Source organism: Onthophagus taurus, unplaced genomic scaffold (genome assembly GCF_036711975.1).
Source record: "Onthophagus taurus isolate NC unplaced genomic scaffold, IU_Otau_3.0 ScKx7SY_16, whole genome shotgun sequence".
In the NCBI taxonomy this organism is placed as follows: Eukaryota; Metazoa; Arthropoda; class Insecta; order Coleoptera; family Scarabaeidae; genus Onthophagus; species Onthophagus taurus.
Window position 1 is genome coordinate 2,203,539 of NW_027248941.1, and position 20,825 is coordinate 2,224,363.

At 31.4% G+C, this 20,825-nt stretch overlaps 2 protein-coding genes and 1 long non-coding RNA gene across 4 annotated transcripts; 2 read left to right on the forward strand and 1 right to left on the reverse strand.

Moving 5' to 3' along the window:
• The first annotated feature begins 2,445 nt into the window (after positions 1–2,445).
• On the forward strand, positions 2,446–3,582 carry LOC111418739 (uncharacterized). The gene is made up of 3 exons (XR_002706860.2): positions 2,446–2,608; positions 2,668–2,813; positions 3,224–3,582. It is a non-coding gene; the product is annotated as an uncharacterized lncRNA (long non-coding RNA).
• Positions 3,583–3,644: 62 nt separating this feature from the next.
• Positions 3,645–20,677, reverse strand: LOC111418662 (uncharacterized). Of its 2 annotated transcripts, none has more exons than XM_023051282.2 (5): positions 20,551–20,677; positions 9,720–9,858; positions 9,598–9,661; positions 8,760–9,133; positions 3,645–4,993 (listed from the first exon to the last, which is right to left on the reverse strand). In XM_023051282.2, the coding sequence occupies exons 2-5, from the start codon at positions 9,849–9,851 to the stop codon at positions 3,962–3,964; spliced, it is 1,602 nt and encodes a 533-aa protein (XP_022907050.1). In that variant the 5' UTR covers positions 9,852–9,858; positions 20,551–20,677; the 3' UTR covers positions 3,645–3,961. The 2 variants fall into 2 exon arrangements, with proteins under 2 accessions (XP_022907050.1, XP_022907052.1); XM_023051284.2 differs by lacking the exon at positions 20,551–20,677 and adding an exon at positions 14,545–14,615.
• On the forward strand, positions 13,562–20,461 carry LOC111418661 (gamma-aminobutyric acid type B receptor subunit 2). The gene is made up of 10 exons (XM_023051281.2): positions 13,562–13,925; positions 13,985–14,088; positions 14,302–14,439; positions 14,500–14,794; positions 15,266–15,498; positions 15,576–15,949; positions 15,997–16,253; positions 16,306–16,559; positions 18,665–18,775; positions 18,830–20,461. The coding sequence occupies exons 1-10, from the start codon at positions 13,787–13,789 to the stop codon at positions 20,252–20,254; spliced, it is 3,330 nt and encodes a 1,109-aa protein (XP_022907049.1). The 5' UTR covers positions 13,562–13,786; the 3' UTR covers positions 20,255–20,461.
• Positions 20,678–20,825: the final 148 nt, after the last annotated feature.

The following is a 20,825-nucleotide window of genomic DNA, read 5'->3' on the forward strand; positions in this document are numbered from 1 at the left end:
TCTGGACAGGTATAAAGTTTGTCTAAAGTCAAAACGCATTTAAACGCTTTCTGGACATTTATGAAGACATCCAGAGAGTTTTTAAAGATGTCAAAAAGTGTTCAGGCGCTATCTAATGATTGCCATGATTATTAAAAAGTGTCTAAAACCTTTCTGAACAATTCTAGAAGTTTGTAATGATTTATATAGTTGTGAAAAAGTGTCCTGAATAATTATAAAAATTACCAGAAGATTTTAAGAGATATCCAAAAGTGTCTAGACAGTTTCTAATGATTCCTATAGTTGTCAAAAAGTGCCTAGAAGCTTTCTAATTATTTCTGTAGTCATTAAAAACTGTCCAGATGGTGTCTGATGACATCTATAGTACTCAAAAGGTGTCCAGAAGGTACTTAATGATTTCTATAAGTGTCCTGAAACTTTCTACTGGTTGTCATAAACATCAAAAAGTATCTAAACGCTTTCTAGATAATTATAAAGATTGCCAGAAGACTTTAAAAGATGTCTAAAAGTGTCTACATAGTTTTTAATGATACCTATAGTTATCAAAAAGTGTCCAAAAGCTTTCTAATGATTTCTATAATCGTCAGAAGGTATCCAGAAGGTTTTTAATGATTCCTATAGTTGTTAAAATGTGTCTAGAAACTTTCTAATTATTTCTATAGTCGTTAAAAACTGTCCAGATGGTGTCTCATGACATCTCTAGTAGTCAAACAGTGTCCAGAAGATATTTAATGATTTCTATAATATCTATCTAATGATTGCCATGAATATCAAAAGGTGTTTAAATGCTCTCTGTACAATTATAAAGATTGCCAGGAGATTTTAAAAGTGTCTGGATACTTTTTAATGAATCCTATAGTTGTCTAAAAGTGCCCAGAACCTTTCTAATGCTTTTTATAGTCGTCAAAAAATGTCCAGAAGGTATTTAATGGCTTCTATAGTAGTTAAAAAGTGTCCTGAAACTTTCTACTGATTGTCATAAACATCAAAAAGTATCTAAACGCTTTCTAGATAATTATAAAGATTACCAGAAGGTTTTAAAAGATGTCCAAAAGTGTCTAGATAGATATTAATGATTCCTACAGTTGTCAAAAAGTGCCTAGAAGCTTTCTAATTATTTCTGTAATCGTTAAAAACTGTCCAGATGGTGTCTGATGACATCTATAGTACTCAAAAGGTGTCCAGAAGGTACTTAATGATTTCTATAGTAGTTAAAACGTGTCCTGAAACTTTCTACTGATTGGCATAAACATCAAAAAGTATCTAAACGTTTTCTAGATAATTATAAAGATTGCCAGAAGACCTTAAAGGATGTCTAAAAGTGTCTACATAGTTTTTAATGATTCCTATAGTTATCAAAAAGTGTCCAAAAGCTTTCTAATGATTTCTATAATCGTCAGAAGGTATCCAGAAGGTTTTTAATGATTCCTATAGTTGTTAAAATGTGTCTAGAAACTTTCTAATTATTTCTATAGTCGTTAAAAACTGTCCAGATGGTGTCTGATGACATCTCTAGTAGTCAAAAAGTGTCCAGAAGATATTTAATGATTTCTATAATATCTATCTAATGATTGCCATGAATATCAAAAGGTATCTAAACGCTTTCTAGATAATTATAAAGATTACCAGAAGGTTTTAAAAGATGTCCAAAAGTGTGTAGATAGCTTTTAATGATTCCTATAGTTCTCAAAAAGTGTCCAGAAGCTGTCTAATTATTTCTTTAGTAGTTAAAACGTCTCCTGAATGTGTCTAATGATATCTATAGTCTTTAAACAGTGTCCAGAAGGTTTCTAATGATCTCTATAGTAGTCAAAAAGTGTCCAGAAGCTTTCTAATTATTGCTATAGTCGTTAAAAACTATCCAGGTGGATTCTGATAATTTCTATAGTCGTCAAAAAGTGTCCATAAGCTTTCTAATGATTTATATAATCGTCGAAAGGCGTCCAGAAGGTATTTAATGATTTTTTTGTAGTTAAAAATTGTCCTGAAACATTCTAGTGATTGCCATGAATATCAAAAAATGTCTAAACTCTGGAAAAGTGGATGATTTCAACGCTTGAGTGAAAGTTTCACGATTTATCGTGAGGTCTCAAGATATTACCTTTATTTTTTTAACAATTTATTATTTATATTACCTATTACCACGATTTTATTACAAAAATAATATAATAATTGGTGTTAATAAAATCATAGCATTTTCAATCCAAATTGTAGGTTACTGTAAATTTCTCTGTTAGTTACATCTATTCGCCGCTAGATGGCGCTAAGAAATTACTTAAACTAATATTTCTTTTCCTTTTAATTATATCACTTTTATGTACAAACGTTGTCTAAACTGTTTTACTAGAATCATATGCCTATATGTAACACGTATTATTAAAATTGAGTGATTTTTAAACAAATCTCACGATTTCGGCAACCCTGGCTTGAGTAAACACAAAAATAAATAAATAAAGTTTGACAAAACTCTCAGTGAAATAATTAGTAAAATTATCTTTTAACTTGTAGTTAATACGAAATAAATTAATTAACCAGTTTTTGTAATTGAATTATACGTAATGAAATTGTAATAACATAACCAAACAAAAAAAAATACCCCAAATTAATCGTATAAATAATAAACGAATAATAATGAAATTGAAAATTATAACTTAGCTTATCTTGTAGATTATTGAAGTTCTTGGATAAGGAAACTTGGACTCTTCAAAAGGAATCGGTAACTATGATTCTTGATTGGATTGGAATAACTCTTCGGAATAGTAAACTGGGTTAATTGGATCAGGAACCACTTAATTTTCTTGTTTATTATTAAGGTGAATAATTTTAATTCTAATAATCTTAATTAACTTAGTAAATAAGTTTACTATTTTTGAGGTTATGCCATTATGATGATTGACAAGTAACCTAACTTTTGTTTTTTAAGTTGATCGCGGATAAAATTAGCGTGCACTCCTCATCACGTTCGAAATCACACTAAAATGTACCAGTTTCGTTTGTTTCTTGCAAGAACGTTTCAAATAACGTATTCTGATTGGTTAATTTTTCAACTTGAAATTCGTATTTAAAATTTCTCCGGTATAGCCAACTTTGAAATGTCAAATATCACCAATTAAATTTAATCAAAAATTATTAAAATTTCTATTTTAACTATATTTATGTATGAAATGTTGTAGTTTTGTTGCTTTAACTTTGTTTGTGCTAATTTCGAAACATTTTCTTTTAGATTTCAACATCCAGCTTCAAAAATACTTTCAAATATTTAATCTACAGATTTTCGTCAAATTTTGCATCAAAACTCCCATATGATAGATGATTTTCGTTCTTGACATGCTAAGATTATCGTTTTCAATCGTTTCTACCGGAGAAATATGAAATGTAATAAGAAATTAATGAAAAATGAAATTTGAGGTTATGTCACTGTCAAAATTTTACAAAATTAATTCGTATTAACTTTACATGGATTAAATACAATAATAAACGTAAATGGGCAATAATAGATAATGAATTCTAACTTATTTACAACATTTTATTAATACAAAATCAAATTTTTATAATTATTATTCGTAACTTCACCTACGATTATTCAAAATTTAAATAATAAATAACTTGGTTTGGTTATATCATTACAAAATGAAACAAAATAATGATAGTTATTCGTAGTTTTATTTAATCTCTTAAAAAATAAAACTTTATATAGTATATATACAATTATTTGCGATAAATTATCTCATAGAAACTCTTTTATTATTAATTAAATCAATATAATCACAAAATAAACTCATTATTATGATAACCTAAAAAAATATTAAGTTTTTTTTTATTTAAATTTATTTGATACAGAGAAAACCAACCTTAATTGCTATAACTGCACTTTTCTTCCATAAAAAAAAACTAATCATTCGGAAGAACCTTTTAATTGCACTCTTAAACTTAACTCAAAACTTAAGCTTACATTTATTTATTATTTATTACAATCGTAATTTATTCGCGGATAAAACTTAAAAGCCGGAACGACGAAATTCGCGATGTTAATTTCCGCTTTATTATTATCACTTTTTTCATCTTTATTATCATTTTTTTCACCTAATCGATTAAATTGCGCTTCGAACTCATCCAAACACTCCAACTTTTTCGGTTCGAACCCCAAAGGACGCCCTCGAGGTGGAGTTGCCTCAAAACTCAAACTTTTCGCTTTTAACATGTGTCGCTTAGGAATCTTTTTTGTTGTCTTTGAGGGTCTTTGAGTGGCTAATAATAATTGATGTTGGTAATCAATGGGCGCCTTTTCGTACGGATCTTCCACCAATAAGTTCATATCGAAGGATTCTTCGCTTAACGGTAGCGAAATATCCATGGGGGAACTCGATGGGGCTTCAATATCGATCGTTTTCTCTTCGTTATTCGATAAAAAAACATTAAAATCGCTAACTTTTTTCGATAGCGGCTCCTTAAAGTTAAAAAAATTCTCTTTTTCGTCTAATTTAACGCGTTTTACCGAAATATCTTCTTGGTAGATGGGGTTTAAAAATCGCTTATCGATGGGAACCGCGTCATCTTTAACAAATCGGTTCAAATTAACGTTTTGAATCAACTCATTTTTGATGTCGTATAAAACTTTATTCTTTTTCGTCGTTTGGATTACAGCGGGGACCATTTTTTCTTTGTTGCGATCCTCAAAAACGAATTTTTTCATGCCACATTTATCCGGAGTGCTGTAAACCCACTGCGATTGAGGCACCAATGCCACAGCGGCCGAAGCGGCCAAATTATTATCATCGTAATCATCAGGAAGGGATCGCTTCGTACTCATTTTTGATGTTAATAAAGGTAAAGAGGGGGATTTCCCGTCGAGGATTTCGTTGAAACTTTGCGTGGTTTGACGAACTTTCAATAAATACGATTTTTTTGAGTTGCTTCGAGATGGGTTGATATCAAGAAGGAGGTTGGCGCAAAATGAGATGTTAATTGGAGTTAAATCTTTGTTTTGAGTTAACTAAAACAAAAAAAAAGTAAAAATTATGATCAAATTTAATCGGAATCATAATCTACACGAAATTCCCGTTAAAATGAGCCCAAACTCGATGGGGTTATCTCAAAAAACAACTAAGAAAATCAACTTCCGGTTGTCACTTTTTTGAGGTTATGTCAAAATTAAATTTTTGAATATCTCGCTTGTTTTATGAGATAATCGAGTCGAGTTTGGACTCAATTTGAAGCATTTTTAATTCCCCACACGATAGTAAATCAAAAAAAATAAATAACCTCACTTTATAAACGCCAAATCAATATTATTTGATATTTTGAACCATCTTGATTAATACATAATAACGAAGTTTTATTTTTAGATCTAATAGCAACCCGCGAATTTAATTTCGTTAAAATCGAATAATTTTCTTTTAATCATCCGCCATTTTGTTTTTATTTTGACAAAATTGAATTAATCCAACATCATATTCGTAATCTAGATTAAATTCCCTTTAAAATGAGCCCAAACTCGATGGGGTTATCTCAAAAAACAACAAACTTCCGCTTGTCACTTTTTTGAGGTTATGTCAAAATTAAATTTTTGAATATCTCGCTTGTTTTATGAGATAATCGGGTCGAATTTGGACTCAATTCGAAGCATTTTTAATTCCCCGCGCGATGGTGAATAAATAAAAAACGTAACCTCACTTTATAAACGTCAAATCAATATTATTTGATATTTTCCGCCATCTTGATCAATAATTTTAATTGAATAATAACGAAAATCTTTATTTTTCGATCTAAAAGTACACCGCGAATGTAATTTCGTTAAAATCGAATCATTTTTATTAAATAATCCGCCATTTTGTTTTCATTATTATCGAATTTGATTAATCCAACAGCGTATTCGCAATCTACATTAAAATCCCTTTAAAATGAGCCCAAACTCGATGGGGTTATGTCAAAAAACAACAAACTTCCGGTTGTCACTTTTTTGAGGTTATGTCTAAAATTAAATTTTTGAATATTTCGGCTGTTTTTTGAGATAATCGAGTCGAGTTAGGACTCAATTTGAAGCATTTTTAATTCCCCACACGATGGTGAATCAAAAAAAAACCTAACCTCACTTTATAAACGTCAAATCAATATTATTTGATATTTTCCGCCATCTTGATCAATAATTTTAATTGAATAATAACGAAAATCTTTATTTTTCGATCTAAAAGTACACCGCGAATGTAATTTCGTTAAAATCGAATCATTTTTATTAAATAATCCGCCATTTTGTTTTTATTATTATCGAATTTGATTAATCCAACTGCGTATTCGCAATCTACATTAAATTCCCTTTAAAATGAGCCCAAACTCGATGGGGTTATCTCAAAAAACAACAAACTTCCCGTTGTCACATTTTTGAGGTTATGTCAAAATTAAATTTTTGAATATTTCGGCTGTTTTTTGAGATAATCGAGTCGAGTTTGGACTCAATTTGAAGCATTTTTAATTCCCCACACGATGGTTAATAAATAAAAATCCTAACCTCACTTTATAAACGTCAAATTAATATTATTTGACATTTTCCGCCATCTTAATAATAACTGAATCCTTCATTTTTACTTAAAAGTCCCCCGCGAATTCAATTTCGTTAAAATTGCTTCATTTTTGATTGAATTATCCGCCATTTTGTCTTTATTTTGACAGAATCTAATTAATACAACAACGTATTCGTAATCTACATGAAACTCCCTTTAAAATGAGCCCAAACTCGATGGGGTTATCTTAAAAAACAACAAACTTCCGGTTATCACTTTTTTGAGGTTATGTCAAAATTAAATTTTTGAATATCTCAGGTGTTTTTTGAGATAATCGAGTCGAGTTTGGACTCAATTTGAAGCATTTTTAATTCCCCACACGATGGTGAATCAAAAAAAAACCTAACCTCACTTTATAAACGTCAAATTAATATTATTTGACATTTTTCGCCATCTTAATAATAACTAAATCCTTCATTTTTACTTAAAAGTCCCCCGCGAATTCAATTTCGTTAAAATTGCTTCATTTTTGATTGAATTATCCGCCATTTTGTCTTTATTTTGACAGAATCTAATTAATACAACAACGTATTCGTAATCTACATTAAACTCCCTTTAAAATGAGCCCAAACTCGATGGGGTTATCTTAAAAAACCACGAACTTCCGGTTGTCACTTTTTTGAGGTTATGTCAAAATTAAATTTTTGAATATCTCAGGTGTTTTTTGAAATAATCGAGTCGAGTTTGGACTCAATTTGAAGCATTTTTAATTCCCCACACGATGGTGAATCAAAAAAAAACCTAACCTCACTTTATAAACGTCAAATTAATATTATTTGACATTTTTCGCCATCTTAATAATAACTAAATCCTTCATTTTTACTTAAAAGTCCCCCGCGAATTCAATTTCGTTAAAATTGCTTCATTTTTGATTGAATTATCCGCCATTTTGTCTTTATTTTGACAGAATCTAATTAATACAACAACGTATTCGTAATCTACATTAAACTCCCTTTAAAATGAGCCCAAACTCGATGGGGTTATCTTAAAAAACCACGAACTTCCGGTTGTCACTTTTTTGAGGTTATGTCAAAATTAAATTTTTGAATATCTCAGGTGTTTTTTGAAATAATCGAGTCGAGTTTGGACTCAATTTGAAACATTTTTAATTCCCCACACGATGGTGAATAAATAAAAATCCCAACCTCACTTTATAAACGTCAAATTAATATTATTTGACATATTCCGCCATCTTAATAATAACTAAATCCTTTATTTTTACTTAAAAGCCCCCTGCGATTCAATTTCGTTAAAATTGCATCATTTTTTATTGAATTATCCGCCATTTTGTATTTATTTAGACAGAATCTAATTAATACCATATCGTATTCGTAACTTACATTAAATTCCCTTTAAAATGAGCCCAAACTCGGTCGAGTTATCTTAAAAAAGAACAAACTTCCGGTTGTCACTTTTTTGAGGTTATGTCAAAATAAAACGTGGGATATCTCCGCTGTTTTTAGAGATAATTGGGTCGTGTTTGGACTCAAATTAAAGTATTTTTAATTTCCCACGCGACTATGTAGAAAGATGAAACCTAACCTCACCTTGCAAACGTCAAATTAATTTTATTCGAGCTTATCCGCCATTTTAACGCAACGTTTTGTTTTTGTTTGTATTTATTGACTTATTTTTTTTAGTAAACGTCAAATTATTTATTACCAACCATGAAAAAACAAAAAATTTCATTGAAAATTTTTTGTAAAGTATGGAAATCGAAAAATTTTGGAAGGAAGTAATCAAAATCATTAAAAAAAGCGAATTAATTAAATGAATTAACCCAAAACATAAGAAATAGGCGGTAAAAATCGAACATAACCTAAAAATTTTAAAGTTTTAGATCGATATCTCTGTGTAAAAGTATGATTTTAATCCCGAATGGGGTTTAATAAGGCGTTAAGACTCACCTTTTTGTAATTAACTCACTTAGAAAACTCCAAGTTTGAAAGAATTGGGGATAAATTAATCTTTTACATAAAATGAATCAAAATGAATGTTGCGTTTTCCACCAAACCCAATTAAAATCGCTTAAACAAGCTTATTTAAATCGAATAATCAAAAAAAACATCAAAAAAGATAATAAATAAAGGCGCTAAAAAAATGAAACTAACCTCAAAAAAAAAATGACAACTAAAAACGTCAATATCTCCCAAATAATTAATCGGGGGTTAAAAATTCTTTTAAATTATGAAATATTCTTACCTTTCTTTCATAAATCGATTGTGATTCCCCCCTAATTTCAGCCCTTTTCGGTGAAACCCCCCAAAGACTGCAAAGTCCAACTTCGTTTTCCTCGTTGCTAAAACGAACTTCTCCGTCTTGTTTGGCCGCTTTTGGGGTTGGATTTTTGGTGGAAACCTCGCGGAAATAATCGGCGATGTCCGCGTAAGTTTTCTGGCGGCCCACCAATTTCTTTTCGGGCAAAATTCCGGCGGGAAACACCACGTCCGAATTTGCCCGCCCAAAACGTTCGTTGCCCTCCTCGTCGAACGAAGACGACGATTTCGGTGTTGCGTTAAAGTTGTTTAATAACGCGTGTAAATCTTCGCTTAATACGAGCCTACCGTGACCAAAATCTAATTTAAATAAGGAATAATTTAAAAAAATTTTTTTTGACAATTACATTTTTTTAGGTTATATCGTTAAGAAGTGTCAAATTATTTGGGTTAAATTAATTGTGTAAATTTTTGTTTAGTTAATATTAATTAAAAATTTAATAAAAACTTACTAATTTTGGAATTGATTTATTATTTTTATTTTCGAGGTTAAGTAACATTACCGTTAGAAGTTTGAAAACCAACTGATTTCCGCTGATTTCCTTCTCTCAACTGCTGATCGCAAGAGCGGTCGGTAAAAAAGATTTTTTTACCCCCACCCAATCATAGACTTATTACTAAGAATAGAAAGAGATGAAACGCCTAAACAACAAAGACACCAATAGGAAGTCGCCGTCTTATTGGTGCGTTTAAATGTTTTGACACCTAAATGATTATTTCAAACTTGATTATTTTTACATTAATAATTTTTAAATAAAACTAACCTGTTTTATTGTTGTTTCGAGTCGAAGTTGATTTAAGTCCGCTCGAAAAAAACCCAATTGGAATCTAAAAATAAAACGAAAATAAATTTGATTTAAAATAAATTCAAAAAAAAATTAAATACCGTTACTCTCTTCGCGGCGACTCTTTTGCTCCTCCTCAACTCCATGTTTTGGGGCTCTTTAACGTTCTTCTCGTAAATACATTTCCGATTTCGGGATGAATTCCGCTTCGTTGCGAAGGAATTTCCAACCATCTCTAATCTGTCAAAATCATCTGATTTTTATTTGATTATTTAAATTAATAAGAAAGGAATTAAATTAATAATATTTAATTAATTTAGTTAATACATTTTTAATAAATCCAATATAAAAAAAAATGTTATAAATATAAAAGCAAAATTAATAAAAAAAAAACAACCCCTTATTAGATGATTTGGTAACATTGCTTAATTAATTTTTTTTTAACCTAAATAATCCAAGTTCAAATCTAAATAAAACCAAATTTTTTTATGATAATTTTTATTAATAATCTTTTTTCAAACAATTTTCTACGCCCAAATTCATTCCAGGCGTTTCGGTCGATTTAAAAACCGTTTTTTCTTTCTGTTCCAAAGAAAACAACAACGGAAACGCCTTAAAATCAATGGGGTTTATTCTGTTTTGTGTAGTTGGAAGTCTAGAAAGGTTTATTTGGGTGTATTTTAGCACGAAAACATCACTCTCTTTTTAGGTAGGGTTTAGGTAGGACACACATTAAGTAACAGGTAGACTTAAAAATAAATCTACCAAAAATTTTACCTCCTTTATGAATTAGAAATGAAGAAGAAATGCGAAAAAAGTGTTGTGTAACCGAATATTATGGGGCTGTATATTATGTCAAGTGTGGCAGTTATTTGTCATCGTTGCTAACTTCATGGATTATTTCAAGGTTATTCATAAAATCTTCTTGATTAAGATTTTCATTTATCGATTCATCTACTAGAGTCGATGTCATGAAGAAGAGTTTCCACATTTTAGATTGTATTAAAATTAAAAAGTTAAATCCAAAGGTGATTTTAATGACAAAGAAAACGTTAAAAAAAGTTAGATGTGTTCTTTGGAATACCACATCTAAAGAACATAGAATCGGGAAGTGAGGGATGCAATTTTAACAAGTATTGGACAGAAAATTAAACGGGATTTGTAATTGGTAATATCTAGTCTTCTGACAACAAATTTGGTCTTCTGACAGTAAAATTAAGTCTTCTGCCAGCAATATCTAGTCTTTTGCAGCAATATCTAGTCTTCTACCAACAGCATTTCGTCTTCTGGTGGTAGTGTGAAGTCTTCAGTAAGAAGAATCTGCTTCATCTGCAACATCTAGTCTTTCTTTTTAATGCCTTTTTAATTTGATATTTGTTGACACCCAGCTCTAATCTACGCCCAATCCATGGTTTCACCCAACAGCTTCTTTTTATTTTTTCCGTTTGTTTTTTTTTAATTTTGTACAACACTATTGCACTTGCAATTTTTTTTACATCCATGTTTACACACACCAAACACTAAAAGAAAATAAATTTTACTTTTCATAGCACGGACCCATTTCACTAGTGGACACGGTCCTGAGAGAACTGTTAGAGAGAAAGCTCTCGGAGAGATAAAACACTCTCAGTGGACACCTAGCTTTAACCCTTTATGGGTTTAGACCAAAAATTTTTACACGAATCGTCATCATTTTAACTCTAGTATTTGTGATTAAAATTAGCCACGACTTACAGAAACACCCTGTATACAAGATGTCTATAGGATTTTTACAGGATATCTTTTAAATAGAAAGATAGCAGTGGCTATGCGTAACCATGGCAACCAATTGCTTCAGATATTTTATTAAAGACTGATTAATTTTTGACATCTGAAACTTTTGGTTGCCACGGTTACGCATGGCTACTGCTATCTTTCTTACTCGAATGAATGGGAAATTTTCTTATGTACCTACCAAATATTAATTTTGACTGTACTAAATACTAACTCTACTAACTTGTTTAAAATTAGCGAAAACAATTTAAAATTTATACCAAAAAAATTGCAAATAATTTAAATCTTTAGGCCTGTTTCAGCGATTTCTCCAAAAATTGTTTTTAACCGTTACTTTTGGGAAACCTGTAGTAATAAATCAACTAATATTTCTTTAACGGAGTAAATGTAGAGCCCCGACAACAGGCAGCCTCGACTCCTACCTCTATAACATTGTAGTAAAACAACTAATATCTCTTTAATGACGTAAACCCAGAGCCTCGCCCGCAAGCGACCTCGGCTTCTACCCTTATAACATTGTAATAAATTAACTAATAATAATAATAATACTTTATTCAAAAACGTAACCTTACTACATTTAAATCGTCCACAAAAAAAATTTAACATTACATTAATATTTTGTATTTTTTCATAATATTCAATTTTTCTTTCAGTATTTTTTTGAACTTTTCAATATTCAAAGGTTTAATTTTGGTGAGAGTACATTGTACAGTTCAACTGATTGATAATGGACATTATTTTGTGACTTTCAAACTCTATGTAGTGATACCAATATGTCACATCCATGACGTGTGTGATAGTTGTGTGTATCTGCGTTCTTCGGTACGTGTTCTTTTTCTGTGTGTATGTAATTCAAACATGATAGAATAAAACATGATGGTATTGTTAGTATTTTTAGTGCCTTGAAAATCGTTCGACAACTCTCATTTGCAAGTATTCTACGGCTCTTTTTGAGCTTTCAAGATTACCTCAATATCGTTTAAAGCACCCCATGTAAGAATACCATATGTTGCTATACTGTGAAAGTATGCAAGATACACACTTTTTGTTTCTTTGATCAGTAAAATCCTTAACAGCACTTTCAGGCAATACAAGGATGTTGACAACTTTTATTTTATTTGTGTTATATATTTTTTCCACGCTTTAATATCCGTTTAAGGGAGTAAACCCAGAGCCTCGCCCGCAAGCGACCTCGGCTTCTGCCTCTATAATATGGTAGTAAAGCAACTAATATCTCTTTAACGATGTAAACCTAGAGCCTCGCCCGCAAGCGATCTCGGCTCCTATCCCTATAACATTGTAATAAATTAGCTAATATCCGTTTAAGGGAGTAAATGTAGAGCCTCGGCCGCAAGCGACCTCGGCTTCTACCTCTATAATATTGTAGTAAATCAGCTGATATCTCTTTAACCAAGAAGATCACAGTATCACAGGCCTCAGCCGCAAGCGACCTCGGCTTCTGCCTCTATAATATTGTAGTAAATCAGCTGATATCTCTTTAACCAAGAAATACACAGGCCTCGGCCGCAAGCGACCTCGGCTTCTGCCTCTATAATATTGTAGTAAATCAGCTGATATCTCTTTAACGAAGAAAAACACAGGCCTCGGCCGCAAGCGACCTCGGCTTCTGCCTCTATAATATTGTAGTAAATCAGCTGATATCTCTTTAACCAAGAAATACACAGGCCTCGGCCGCAAGCGACCTCGGCTTCTGCCTCTATAATATTGTAGTAAATCAGCTGATATCTCTTTAACGAAGAAAAACACAGGCCTCGGCCGCAAGCGACCTCGGCTTCTGCCTCTATAATATTGTAGTAAATCAGCTGATATCTCTTTAACGAAGAAATACACAGGCCTCGGCCGCAAGCGACCTCGGCTTCTGCCTCTATAATATTGTAGTAAATCAGCTGATATCTCTTTAACGAAGAAAATCACAGGCCTCGGCCGCAAGCGACCTCGGCTTCTGCCTCTATAACATTGTAATAAATCAGCTAATATCTTTTTAATGGAGTAAATTGAAGTGCTTCGGCCTCAAGCGGCCTCGGCTTTAAAACAATCTTAATTTCTTGATTAATTTTTGACCGACAACGCATTCAAATAATAAAACGAACATGCGCCCTTGGATTTCCACCCCTTTTAAACGATCGATATAGCGGGGACACGGCGGTTCGCGAAACTTTAAATAGAACGAACGTTATTATGTCGGTCAGGGGGCGGTTCGGTCGAAAATACCTTCAAAATGCGGACTAATCAGCCGAAATCAATTCAAAACATCAATCATTTCCGAAGTGTTCGCGTTAAAATGTTTTGTTTTAATCGCCAAAAGTAACGATTCAAGTTTAATTGAGTAAAAGTAAAAATAAAAAATTAGTATTATCCTCAAATAATAAGAAAAATGTGGCTCAAAAACTTGTTAGTGCTCGTTGTGATTAAATTTTGTGCCTCGCAGAAACCTAACATGGATAATAGGAGGCACGATGTTTATATTGCAGGTTTTTTTCCTTATGGGAAAGAATCCGAACATGCAGATACTGGTAAAAATTTAAAAAAATAATTTTTAATTTTTTAAATAAATAAAATAATTAAATAATAGGTAGAGGAGTTATGCCAAGTGTTAAATTAGCTTTGGACCATGTAAATGAGGCCTCATCTGTGTTACGAAACTACAGACTTCATATGTGGTGGAACGATACAAAAGTAAGATAAGACTCTTTTCAAAAATTTTAGGTTATGTTTTTTAATCATTTAAAATAAATCGGGTTTTTTGGATCGGGAAGACAGTTGCGGCGGATTGTGACATAAACTGAGTCCGTTCTCTGGATTCCCAATTCAAATTTCCTCAAAATCACCTTCATTTCCATTCATTTAAACCAATTTGTTATATTTTTTAATCATTTTTCATATTTTTAGTGTAATGCAGCCGTTGGAGTTAAAGCTTTTTTCGATATGATGCACAGTGGACCTCATAAATTAATGCTTTTTGGGGCCGCTTGTACTCACGTAACCGATCCCATTGCTAAAGCATCAAAAAGGTGGCATTTAACGCAAGTAATTAACATAACATAACCTCAAAATCTAAAAATTAATTTTTCTTTGTTAATTTTTTAGTTATCATACGCTGATACTCATCCTATGTTTACGAAAAAGAATTACCCCAATTTTTTTCGGATAGTCCCCTCCGATATGGCTTTTAACCCCCCGAGATTATCATTATTAGATAAATTCAATTGGACCCGAGTTGGGACTATTTACCAAAACGAACCGAGATATTCTTTGGCCCATAACAGATTGGTCGCTGAATTGGATAGTTTGGGGTACATCGTCGTTGAAACTCAAAGCTTTACGAACGAAGTTAACGCAGCTTTAAGCAAATTAAAGAAAGAAGATACGAGAGTTATTTTAGGTTAGATTTGTTTGTTGTGATTATATAATTTGACATTTTTGGGTTGCTAAGCAACGCGATAAATTAAATAATTATTTAAATCATTTTAATTAAAATTCAATCTAAATTATAATTAATTAATATAAAATGAAACAAATAATTAATTAATTAATTAAAATAATTAATCAATTAATGAAAGATAAATAAAATAAAATTAAATTTTTCTTTTTAAGCAGTTGGTGTTACAATGTCAAAACAATTATTTTTATTAAAAAATTAATTATTTAAATAATTATAATTGAAATTAATCAAAATTATAATTAATTAATATAAAATGAAACAAATAATTAATTAATTAATTAAACAATAATTAATGAAATATAAATAAAATAAAATTAATTTTTTTTTAAGCAGTTGGTATTAAAATGTCAAAATAATTATTGTTGTGATCGAAAAAAATTAATTATTTAAATAATTAATTTATTATTTAAGGAAATTTCAATGAATATTACGCGAGGGAGATATTTTGCGAAGCCTATCACTTAGAAATGTATGGGAGACGGTACCAATGGATCATAATGGGGACATATTCACTCGGTTGGTGGAAAAACCTTCCCGAAAACTTTAATTGTACCGCCGAAGAGATGGAAATTGCGCTAGAACAAACTTTATTAACCGATTTATTACCTTTATCAACTAGCGGAGAAATCACCGTTTCCGGAATCGTAATAAACCAATTTTAAAGTTTATAACCTCAAAAAAAAAAACATAACCTCACTTTTTTCTTTAATTTTATTTTTAGACCGCAGAAGAATATCTTTTAGAATACAATTCGCGCCGAGGTCGCGAATACTCCCGATTTCACGGTTACACATACGACGGAATTTGGGCGGTCGCTTTAGCGATACAAAACGTAGCGCAACGGATTAAAAAGAACGAAAGTGTGGTTGATTTCCGGTATCGCGACGCAAATTGGGAACAATTGTTTCTCAACGCTTTGGCAAATACGAGTTTCGAAGGAGTAACGGGACCAGTACGATTCTACGATAACGAAAGAAAAGCGAGCATTTTATTAAAACAGTTTCAAAAAGGTTCTGAGATTAAAGTTGGGGAATATAACGCGGTTACGAATCATTTAGATTTAACGCTGGGGGATCCATTGAGTTGGATTGGAAAGTATGTATTTAATTTTACTTGATTTTAATTAATTTTTGATTTTTTAGGCACCCCCCAAAAGATAGAACATTGCGGATAATCGAACATACAAGAGTTAATAAGACAGTTTATGCAATTTTAGCTACTTTAGCTGTTTGTGGGATTATAATGGCAGCTGTGTTTTTGGCGTTTAACATAAAGTATCGAAATCAAAGATACATAAAGATGTCTAGCCCCCAATTAAATAATTTAATTATTATTGGGTGTATGTTAACATATACGAGCATTGTTTTCCTTGGATTAGACTCTGGCCTTTCGAGTGTTGGTAATTATTTTTGAAAAAAATGATTATTAAAGTGTTAAAATTTTATTTTTAGAAGCTTTCCCGTATATTTGCACGGCGAGGGCTTGGACTTTAATGGCCGGATTTTCGCTGGCTTTTGGGGCGATGTTCTCGAAAACGTGGAGGGTTCATTCTATTTTTACCGACGTTAAATTGAACAAGAAAGTTATTAAAGATTACCAATTATTTATGGTGGTCGGGGTGCTTTTATTCATTGATTTGGTGATTATGACAACTTGGCAAGTTGCTGATCCTTTTTACCGGGAAACTAAACGTTTAGAATCGCATGTAAGTTTGTATAAAAATAAATGTAGACTTTATTTTTTTATTAGTTAAGTGTTTTAGTATCGATTAATTAAAAAAAAACTAAAAATTGTGTTAATCAATTAAAGCGAAGTTATTGTAACTAAATAGAGATGGCGCCACCAAGTTTGACGTTTATAAAAAGTTAGCTTATAGTTGCTGATTTTGGAGATAAATACAGTAAGACCTCTATATAATGAAATTGGAGGCTCCAAAGAAAAAATTTGGAGTTAAAATGCAATATCCCTAACTTCATTGTTGAAATTGTTGAAATGACAAACCCAAATTTGACGTATATTAAATCATTAATAATGTTTCTACTTCTAGATCTAGTGTTAGCTCTACTTTTAGTTCAATAAAAATATGCAACATACTTATATTTTATGCTAACTAGGTCTAGTGTTAGTTCTAGTTTTATTTCAATAAAAATGATTTTGGTGTTTTTTGAAAGAGTTTCGAAGCATGTCAACTTTAATTTTATTATTATATTGGTAATCTTTATAAAATAACCTTTAAAATGAGTCCAAACATGACATATTTATCTTCAATATTAACGAAGTTAACTTCCGGATAGAAATGTCAACGTCAATTTTGAGATATTTGTAATCGTCGTGAAGAATCCTTTAAAATGAGCCCAAACATGAAGCATTTATCTCAAAAAACAAAAAAGTTAGAATAAAAAAACATTCAACCCGAAGTTAGCAACAATGAAGATAGCAATTTAATTTTTAAATATTAATACCAACCTTAATTTTTGATTTTTTTTATTATATTTTTGTTTTTGCAACAAATTTTAAGACATTTAAATAAAAATTAAGAATATGTCAAAATTGACGTTGACATTTCTAACCGGAAATTGACCATAACTTCATTAATATTGAAGATAAATATGTCGTGTTTGTACTCATTTTAAAGGATTTTTAATGACGATTACAAATACGTCAAAATTGAGGTTGCTTTTTAAACCTGAAGTTAATTATCATATAATAGACAAATTCATGATGTATTCTTTATTAAAAAAACTGTTTTAAAAAGGTTTTTAAAGATGACAAAAAGTCTCCCAAGTTGACCAGGCACATCTAGGGAATTGCAAAATTACTAAAAACTGTCTAAACGTTTTCTGGACATTTATGAAGACATTCAGTGGGTTTTTAAAGATGTTAAAAAGTGTCCAGACACTATCTAATGATTGCTATGATTATCAAAAAGTGTCTAAAAGCTTTCTGGACAATTCTAGAAGCTACGACTATAGAAATCATTAGATAGATTTCTATAGTCGTGAAAAAGTGTCCTCAAGCTTTCAAATGATTTCTATAACCATCAAAAGGTGTCCAGAAGGAATTTAATGATTTCTATAGTAGTTAAAAATTGTCCAGAAGCTTTCTAATGATTCCTATAGTTATCAAAAAGTGTCCAGAAGCTTTCTAATTATTTCTATAGTCGTTAAAAACTGTTCAAATTGTGTCTGATGACATCTATAGTAGTCGAAAAGTGTCCAGAAGGTGTGTAATGATATCTATAGTCGCCAAAAGGTGTCCAGAAGATATTTAATGACATCTATAGTAGTTAAACAGTGTCCGGAAGCTTTCTAATGATTTGTATAATCGTCAAAACTTGTCCAGAAGGTATTTAATGATTTCTACAGTAGTTCAGAAGCTTTCTAATGATTGCCATGAATATCAAAAAGTGTATAAACGCTTTCTGGATAATTATAAAGATAGCCAGAAGATTTTAAAAGATGTCCAAAAGGGTCTAGATAGTTTCTAAAGTAGTCTTCAAAGTTGGCAACAATGAAATTAGCAACATAACTTTTAAATATTAATACCAACCCCAATTTTTCATTTTGTTGTTGATTATATTTTTGTTTTTGTGATAATTTTATAAAAATTACGAATATTTCAAAATGACATTGACATTTCAAACCGGAAGTTGCTTATATCTCGAGTAATATTGGAATTAAATGTATCATGTTTGGGCTCATTTTAAAGGATTTTCCACGACGATTACAAATATGTCAAAAATTTTTTCACTTTTAGGCTTAAAATCTAAATAATTAGATTAAAAATATGTTTTTTTTTAATGTTTTTTAGCCCCATCCATCGAGTGAAGATATTGTAATCATCCCAGAGAATGAATATTGTGCGAGTGAAAAGATGACGATTTTTATCGGGTCGATTTACGCCTACAAAGGATTATTAATGGTTAATAATGAATCAATTAATATTTAAAAACCTAATTTAATGATTTTTGTGTAGATTTTTGGTGCTTTCCTAGCCTGGGAAACCCGGCATGTCTCAATCCCTGCGTTAAACGATAGCAGACACGTTGGATTATCGGTTTATAATGTTGCGATTATGTGTATTTGCGGCGCTGCGGTTGCTTTGGTCTTGGTCGATCACCAAGATGCTATGTTTTTGATTATTGGAGTTTTCGTAATTTTCTGCACAACAGCAACGTTATGGTTAGTTTTTGTACCGAAAATGGTGGAATTAAAGCGAAACCCAGGGGGATCAATCGACAAAAGATTCCGACCAACCCTTAGACCAATGTCAAAAACGGGTAGAAGAGACTCGAGCGCTTCCGAATTAGAATCGAAGATGAAAGAGGTGAAAGCGATCAATTCGAAATTTCGAAAAACCCTCCTCGACAAAGAAAACGAACTCCAACTCCTCATAAAACGCCTCGGAAACGAGGCGCGAGAACTTTTAGAATCGAAAACGTTGGATTCCAGCGACACAAATCGGCTTTCCGTTCCGCTATTACGAAAAGACCCCGCTTCCGGAACCGAAACGACCGATTTAACATCACTTTGTAGCATTAGCTCGCAAGATTGTACCTCATTTCACCGCTCAGATAGCCAAAAACGAAGAAAATCACACTCCAAAGACAGTTTCGAGATTCCCAAACTCGAAGAACCAAAATTAAACGGAAATTTATCACCCCAAAACTTAATCGAGATCAAACCGGAAGTGAAACAACCCGAAATTAAAACCGAAACGATTTGTAACGGATCCCAAATCTACGAAGAGGTCAGTTTTACAAAAAAAAACGATTATTTCGAAACGAAACAAGAAGAAAAAACACCTCAAAGTCAACTAAGACGGAGATGTAGCCTCAAAAACGACGCCCAAGATCACGAGGAGAACGTTTGTTATCGCCGAGTGAGCGTTCCGGTGAATCGGGCGACTCCGGCGAAGAAAAAAAATGAATGCGGAACTCACGTTGTTGCGAAAAGTGAACTTTGGGACACCGGGAATCAACATCGATGCGTTAAAAGCCACCAAAAAACGAGTCGGAGTGTTAATCAAGAAGAAGATGATACGACGATGCATAGATCCGTCTCAGAAAGGAATAAACACATTCAAAAACGAAACGAGAAAAGTCCCAAAAAAGAGGCGAGTTCAAATATTTGTAATCAACAGTGTAATAAGTTGGGGTATTTTCAATCGACCCCCAATGTGGCTGCAATAAAGAGTACAAGAACATTACCCAGTGCTATTAAAAAGGAGAAATCGATGTATAACGCAACCTCTGAAAGTGAATTGTTAGATCGCGAGATTTTGCCGATTTTTCAAAAATTATTAACAGAAAGGAATAAATCCCAACATAACATAGACTATTCGTTTGGACGATCTTGTCCGAATATATCGATAAAGTGCGATATTGTGGAATATTTGTGAAAAAAGAACCTAAACGAACTACGATCTGTCAATTTTATTAAATTAAATTAATTAAATCGTTTTAAGTTTTTACGAAAAATGTTATTAGAAAAATTTTTGTTTTCCTAACCTCAAAAAAAAAATTAATTAATAAATACAACCCTGTAGATTATTTCCATTTAGTAAACGATTATTAGATGAAATATACACATTCTCACATCAAATAAATTAAGCGTTTTCTTATAATTTACCAAAAAAGATAGATTTAACCCGATTAAGAGTAAAAATTAAAATTATTAAAAAACAAGTTAACTCACCCGTTTGGAAACCGATTTTTCGACGAGAATTTCTTCTTCCCACAATCACTTATACTTTTATTGAAGTTTTAAACGATTTTTTAATATGAAAAACTTTTTTATACGCACTTTAAATTGACACTGTTGACAATCAGAGGTACCAACTTAACTTTTTTTTTATTAATCCGATTTTAATGATTATTCTTTTATATTTATCGATAATTAATGTTGTGATGATTTAATTAATTAAAATAAAGTTAAATAATGAATTTAATCAATTAAAATTAAATTATTTT